We start from the raw sequence: 8,057 nt of genomic DNA on the forward strand, positions 1-8,057 counted from the left end.
CAGGCCAGTGATCTATTGTACTCATGGGAGGAAAACCAAAATGGTGCAATTAAAGTTGGAACCAATATCTGAAGTAACTACTTTTTCCTTTTTTAATTATTAAATGGAAAGGTATTCTGAAAGTTTCAGTGGTTTAGAAGATGTTAGAGAATTATTTTGGGCTTATTATAGTTCAAAGAACCCTGGACTTGGAGTCAAGTCACTTGGCTCTAGTATCAGATGTGTTGATGTACAGTGTCCACGTGGGCAAGTCCCTTGGCGTCCCATAACAAATGTGTGTACCTGTGCAGTTTGGCTTGATCACAGATGATTAAGCTTCCAGGTATATATTAGCGTAAATAAACAGATGGTTTATTTAGCTTTAAATATAGGGCTACAGTGGTGTAGTTAGGTGACTGGGAAACTCTGTCAGTGCTGCCGGAGGCTGTGGGGTCGCCAGAGGAACTCTGCTCAGTCAGCCTGAGGAGTTTGTACGTCACTGTAGTCTGTCGAATTGGAGAAGCTGGAGAAGCATTAAGGGCCCGTTAGCCCTGAGTCAGCAGCTGTCCTCTGGGTTGCACAGCCATCCTTTCTCTTCCTTCTGGGTGTGTAATATCTACATTAACAGGAATGTGCAAAATGAAGAGATGTCATTTTAACAAGATGGCATGTTAAACTCCAACTGAATATAAGTAAAAATTCTCTTAACCAACCTCACTTTACCCCATGCACTCGTCAGTTCCTCTGTCAGTCCCATCCGACTATGCCCATGGCATGCTCATGGCATGTTTGCAGCTGAGAGGCTACTCTCTAGTATGCCAGCATACTTTTGTCCCTACCAGTAGAGCTGTGTGCTTACCAGGAATCAGTTATGCTTATTTCCAAAATTTTTATTACATTTGTGCCTACTCCATGACCTTAAGACCACTTATTGTTCCTGATATCCTTGAGAAGGCTTCCTGATATGTAATAGTTGAACATAGTCAATCTTACTTGTTGAAATTTAATCTGCTTACTCGTTTAGAGAACTGGGGGGGTTGGGGGAGGCGGGGGTTGCAGTTGAGCATGCTCTCCATATGAATTCCTGCTAATCCCTGCAGTGCTTCTTCTACCTGGGTTATCCTATCTTAGAAGTGAGAATGATGATTCTTCCTTTAAGTTCACAGAAGAGGGTAAAAATTTAAACAAGATATGGATATGAAAACACTGGGAATAAATGTGCTATATATTATAAATGCTGTAGTCTAATTATAATGGGGAGTCTATGACTCATAGTTTAAGAAAATACTCTTCTTAGACTCAAGTTTTAGGTACAAAATCAGATAATCCTTTTGCTTTTCTTATTTGGCATTTTGAAACACTATGGTTTGAGGAGCTTCCCAACTCAGGATAAACTAAACTAACCTAAACATAAACCAATAAGCTTAAAGTAAAATGTAAGATGGTGGATTAACTTTAGTGGTTTGGAAGATGTTGAGGATGTTAGAGAATTAGTATGTCTCAGGCCTTATGGGGTATTACAGTTTAAAGAACCCTAGACTTTCTTGTTTTCTTATGGTTGAGTAATATTGCATTATATATATGTACTACATCTTCTTTATCCAATCATCTGTCATAGGACACTTCAGTTGCTTTCATGTCCTGGCCACCATGAATAATGCTACTTATTTGATTTTATTAATCAATGTCACCTTAATAACTTAAATAAAAAAATTGAAGAACCCTAGATTTGGAGTCAGATTACTTGTCTTTGCTGCTCTGATCCTAGTCTGTTAATCATTGTTACATTTCATGGGGATTTTATAAAAGCGTTCTTGGACTAATAAAAGATGTACATTTGATTCACATAAAACCACTAGCTGTTTTTAGTTTTCTCAGTTTCTATGGATATTAACTTTTTTAGTTAACACTTTTCATCTTGGAAAATGAAATTACTTATGATTCTTAATTAAGTGCATATGGATTATTTTTTAATTGGTAATTAGCTTTTGGCAGCAGTGGTTTTAGTGTTGTATATACATATACACATACTTTGGATTCAGATGCACTGGCTCTACCACATACTAGATATACGACCTTTGGAAACTTACTTTAAACCTCTTTTTAACCTCCATTTTCTTATTTCTGTAAGAGCATGATAATATATACTTAAAGGGTTAATGAAGATAAAAAGAGGATGTGTGTGAAGTTTATGGGCATATGGCAAGTAGACACTCAGTAAATGTTCCATTTCTAGCTGTGTCAATTTTTAAATTTCATTCTGTATCACAGATAAAAGGAGGAAAACTTTTGTAAGTTATGCAGTAATTCACTTAATGTGGTAGGTCTGGAGACCATTTGCAAAGAAACAGAGTAAGAGGGAGATAGCATTTGCTGCTGTGAGCTTCTGTCGTTTCTAAAGTTCATCCATTTCTTAAGTACCGGCTGGTATTGTCAGATTTCTAGAATGTGAACATTTAATTTTATGTGGCCTTGGTACTGACTTTGAATGTGTGGCCAGCAGTGGGAGGGAGAGGAAGGAACCAGGTGAAGGCTATAAAAAGAATAAAGTTATTGTGATCATTTTGGCCCAAGTAATCTTTCAAAAGTAAGTCCAAGTAACGTACCACTTCTCTTTTACTACACAGAGATGGAGAAAAAAGACATTTACCTTAATGTTTAAAATATTTTCATCTTACTTTTATGGTTTGTTTCTCCAGCCGCTGTTCCATGCCTGGCTCACCTTTGTCGTTTGGAAATTCGGTCCAGTCTAAAACCACAACACCTACGATCTGACAGTTTTATCTGTCAGTTGCCACTTCCCCGAAGCCTACATAATTACTTGCTCTATGCAGAGGTTCTGAGGATGAATGAAGTTCCAGAACTGGCAGTTATTCAAGATGGAGAAATCAGCGAAGCTACTTAACTGAGCTCATGTCTTACTCTGAAAACCACCAAGACAAAGAGCCATGGAATTCAAAGTCTTCATGATTTTATGGTCACAACAGATGATTTTTGTTTGAATGGTTGGTTAGATTTGGAGGTGGGAGCAGTAGTTTAATGCAAATGTTTACAACTGGGCTTCCTGGTAAAAAAATATTGTAAACCTCACTCACATTACTCTATTGCAATTTCATCACCAGTACATTTTATGTTGTAATATTTACTTACCTAACCATTTTCTGCTTTATTCTGTTAATGAACTGTGATGCTGTTTGTAAGGCTAAATGTGGCATATTTCCACTTGTGATTCTGTATTTACATAGGACCAGATGCTTAGAATGGAATGTGTAAAACTTCACTGGAAGTGCACACAATGGGTTTGAATCTGTTATTTTATTTGAGATTGAATATCTCATATTTATAAAAGAATTATAGCTCATTCTCATCTCTTAATTCAGTCACTTTTATGAAGAATTGTTATTTATTGTTTTTTTCACAGGTAAACTCAGGGGAGAATTAAAAAAAGAAGAATATAGAAAATGCATCATTTTGCTGTTTTCTTTTTTCTTTCCAGTTCCTTGATAATCTCTGGCTAAAAAAGACTCCTTTTCTGCAAAGGCAAGAACAGACTTCACTTCAAAGATATGCTTAGTTGAGAAAAAAATTAGGTTGATATTGAGATAAATGAACATTTTGCCACATTTAGAATACTAATCAGGAGACTGGGAGGGACATTTCTGTGGTACCATCTTTAAAGAAAGAAAGGTATGTATTCCTGAGTCACTCAGTATCAAATAAAAACATTCAGGCTTCATTCAGCCTCCAAACCAGGGCAGCTTTGATCCTATGAAATAGTGATTGCCAGTTCTATTAATATTGTAGTGTTTTTCCTTTTTATTATCTAGATAGGTTATCAAATGGTCCATGAAATGTAGACCTCAGAGTCCTAGGTTAATGAGACACTGCCTCATTGATTTTATAATTGCTCAGTATGAATCTAGAGTCACAGAGGACTAAATACTGGATCAAGTGAGCTGTGATAAGAGGCTGTGGGGACCAACCTTGAGAGAAAGGTTATGAAAGCATTACCGACATAATAGACAACTAGTGATGGGGTCCAAAGGAGGGCAGGTCTTCTGTCCGGTTGGGGTCCTGTGGCTTAAAATAGATGGGGCGGGTCAGCTGGCTCCATCTCTGATAGGCTTTTGCTGTTTGATAAAAGCAGTGATGAAGGCAGACCAAATGATGGAGACGTTATTAAGGTCCAGACTGAACTCAGACAGAATAGAGCTATAATTGCTGCCTGTTGGGTGGAGATAATGTTTGAACGTAGGTATACAGGCAGAAGGGTAGATAGGGAAGCCAGATGGAAATGCTGATACTCAATGTAATAAAAAATTTCAATAATGTATGTATTATGTAGTATTTTTTAAATGTCCTAATTTTATTTTTCCAAATCTTAAGTCTTTAATTTTTAACATAACCAGTTTTTCATTAGGGCCAAATATACATAGAATGTTTACATTTGAGGGTGAATATTTTCATATGCTTTTGTTCATGTTCAAATATGTAATTCAAGTATCTATAACTTATTGAGCTCTTGTTTAAAAAATCTAAAAATTAATATTTCAGAGACATTTAAAAGTCTTTGGTATTTAAACAGATAATCACTTACTCTGTATAATGTATCTTTCTTTTAGACTATTTTATAATAAAATGTTTAGGAATTTTAGGACCCATTGCAAGGACTAAGTGAGAAATCTAAAAGTACCTAAAAGTAGTTGAGTTATAGTTAATAGCTTCTGATCAAAATGATAATTCTAGTTAGTGTGGACCTTAAGCCCTGCACTACAGGTGCTTTAACACTCTGTTTAAAGTCGCAGTGAGCCTAATGAAGAACCCCATATAATAGTTCTCTAATGGTGGTACATATTACCAGAGCAGGACACAAATCAGCTATAATAACAATTGCCAAGAGTTCACTCTTCTTTGGCTCAGTGTATCCTTTAAGTATATTTCCCACTGATTTTTCCTGTTACAGGATTTTTTTTCTGTGGTGATTCAATGTAAAGGCAGTAACCTGAACACTGTTTCTTTAAATTTCCATCTCTCTTTTGCCAAAGTAGCAAGTGTCTTGCTTGATGTACAGCTTCCCGGTGGCCATACTTCCTAGAGATCACTTACACTCCTTCTGGTCTCATGATCACCTGTGACAATGATAATCCTTGATAGGCAGCTTAAGTGTTATATGTCACATGACCAGTCGATATCTCTAACTTTATTTTATGTTTAGTATTATTTTTTAATCTCTAACTTTAAAACTGTTCTTCCTACCTAAGTCCATTTGTAAACCTAAAAATTGTGATGTTTTAGTATTATGTCAGGTATAGTTGAAGACATATGAATATTTTTTGATTGATTACTCCCTAAAGTTCTCTAACTTTGTTGGTCCTCAAAAAGTTATAAGTAGTAACTAATAAGAATATAAATAACTACATATCTTCTCTGGAACAGTGGACTTGATGGTTCCATCAGCATGGGATATAGAAAGAAATTGAGAAATTTCATCTAAAAGTTCACCTTTCACTTTTATACTCTTCTGTAGTCTCAGAGGTATATTCCCCTAATTGTATTTCTTAGTTATAGAAATATTTGTTTGAAGAGGAACTAACTCTTGGTATAATTATTGTCAGCAGGTGCTTAGTCTATTTTGGAAAGATTTTAAATGGTGAAAATGATTGAAGGGCTAGTGAAGTTGCTAGTAATGTGGCCTTTTTCAGTTTTATGATCCTGTGTTTTAGATCTAACAGTTTGGGGAAATAACCAGTAAAACTATGCTCTGCCTTTTTCTCATTTCATGAATTCATTCTCTTTGTAAAGCAAATGGCCACTCCGCCCACTGGCTTCATCCAAATACTCAATTTAAAGAGAATCTCTAAGCCAAAGAGATCTCTGAAGCTTTTCCTGTGAGCTGGGAACATAATAGCACCTTGGGTACTATTAATGCTCTTGAATTTCCTATACAAGGAAGCTTTTGCTTCCTCCCCTCTCTTATCTGAAGCAGCCAGTCACACATAACTGAGCTATTAAGACTAATATGTAGATGAGAGCCCAAACCAAGAGATTCCATTACTCATGGCTCCATATGACTTGGAGTAGTTACCTGAAGGATAACTGAGAGTGAGTGTACCTGCATTAGGAAAGGAGTGCTATATTCTATTTAGAGCTAATGTTGGCTGAGTTTACACCTGCACATTATCTGTGTAAAAAAGCAGTGTTTATGACTTCAGGTAAATATGGCCTATGTTTGAGGGCTTAGAGACTATCAATGGCAACTTGATTGTTTTTTTTTCTCTGTCCTTTTTTCATTTTTTATCAAAACATTTAAGGAAAATTTAATATTCCTTTGTGCGACTGTTGAGATTTCTTGTTTTACTTTCTTTCATTTTTCTCTTTGAGATAAATTTGTCTGTTTATCCTCCTCTACATTTATTATTATTGTTATTGTTATTAAATGATAAGTGGTTATTAAAGCATAATACCTTGCAGTAAATAAACTGCGTTTTTGTTGGAGTCAATGAAAATCTGTGGTTTTAATGAGACAGGGAACTGATTATGCTTAGTATTTTTGTCACATATCGTTAGAAAAATATATAGCCTTATTTGCAACAACATGTCAGTAATTTATACTGAGAGGAGGCCAGTACGAATTATACTTTTTAGGAAAACTTGTACTTTGAAACATACTTTGGGCACAGATTTTAAGTACATATCTTCATTTACTTTAGTGAATAAAACATTTACATTTTAAATAAAGGACATTTATTAACCTGCCCGATGCTAATAAAAATCTTTAAAAAATGTTTTTCATACCATTGTTGCAGTAAAGATTAGTATCTGCATGATTTTTCTGTCTCTTGGCTTCTTTTTCATGCATAGCACTAATAGTTGACACAGAACAGGTGGTCATTGCCATTGGCGCACTGAGACTTGTGAATAGCAGCTGTTTATGTCTCTTTTACCATCCAGTGGTTAGCAAAACCGTTTCACTGCTTTCCTATGTGTATGATAAAAATCTATCATGAGTTATTATAAGGTGCTAATTTACACTTTTTCTAACGATGGAATAGGTGAAGAAGAAAAGTCCATCTGGCGACTAGATACAACTATGATTTGAATCAAACAATTTAAAAAAGTCTAATATTTGTGAGGTTATTATGGATCACATAATGTGTCAAAGATATCAGTTGCAAGCCAGAGTAGTTCCATAAATAGACGTATTAGTAACGTTATAGTCTGGATTTTGGTTTTGACACTCAAAAAATGTTTATTTTAAAGAACAAAACATTCAATTCTTATGGTCTTTATCTTGCTTGTAATTATTTGGTTTTATTAAGCCCACTCTTAAATGTCATAGTGTGATATATATGTGTGTTGATCCACACCAAGATGGCTCACTCGCATGGCTGTTTCCTGGAGGCCTTGATTCCTCACCACATGAACCTCTCCATACAGCTAGCTGCTTGAGTCTCTTCACATGTCAGCTGGCTTACCCTCGAGCAAGTGGTCTTAAAAGATGGAGCAAGGTGAATGCTACAGTGCCTTCTGTGATGTATTCTTGGGAGTCACCGTTATTTCCAACATGTTCTATTAGAAGCGAATCCCAAAGTACAGGTTATTATATTCAAGGAAAGAGAAACTAGTCTCCACCTTTTAAAGAGAGGAGTATCAAAGAATTTGGAAACATCTTTTAAAACCATCACATTTTTATTACTTGTAAAACGGTAGTCATATGTAGAGAAGGACTGGCTACATAGTTTACAGGACCCCATGCAAAATAAAAACGTGGGATCCCTGTTCAGATTTCAAGATGGGGAAAGCAGAGCGTTCAACCAAACATGGGGCCCTTTTGAACACAGAGTCTGTGTGATTGTGCAGATGATACCCATGAAACCAGCCCTAGATAAAGAGGCTTGCTCAGGTTCAGATTTGATACTCAAATTTTACATAGTGCTTCATAGATGTTGAATACTCTTTTAATGATATTAGCCATTGGTGATCATTAGCTAGATCTATCCGTTATAATTTTATTTATTATTGTAATACTTTCAAAAAGAGAACTTCCCTTAATTAACTATGTGGTTACCCTGGGGTCT

The 8,057-nt window shown here is 35.7% G+C and overlaps 1 protein-coding gene across 3 annotated transcripts in view; it reads left to right on the forward strand.

Moving 5' to 3' along the window:
- The window catches only part of ASB3 (ankyrin repeat and SOCS box containing 3), an 86,309-nt gene extending 79,503 nt beyond the window's left edge, over positions 1-6,806 (forward strand). For 2 of the 3 annotated variants that reach the window (XM_025045164.1, XM_025045165.1), the window contains exon 10: positions 2,679-6,806. In XM_025045164.1, coding sequence (XP_024900932.1) covers positions 2,679-2,884 — 206 coding nt within the window. In that variant the 3' untranslated portion in view covers positions 2,885-6,806. The remainder of the gene's footprint in view (positions 1-2,678) is intronic. The other variant, XM_006909602.3, reaches the window with a different exon arrangement.
- Positions 6,807-8,057: the final 1,251 nt, after the last annotated feature.

The sequence above is a fragment of the Pteropus alecto genome, unplaced genomic scaffold, assembly GCF_000325575.1.
Source record: "Pteropus alecto unplaced genomic scaffold, ASM32557v1 scaffold131, whole genome shotgun sequence".
NCBI classification, from domain to species: domain Eukaryota; kingdom Metazoa; phylum Chordata; class Mammalia; order Chiroptera; family Pteropodidae; genus Pteropus; species Pteropus alecto.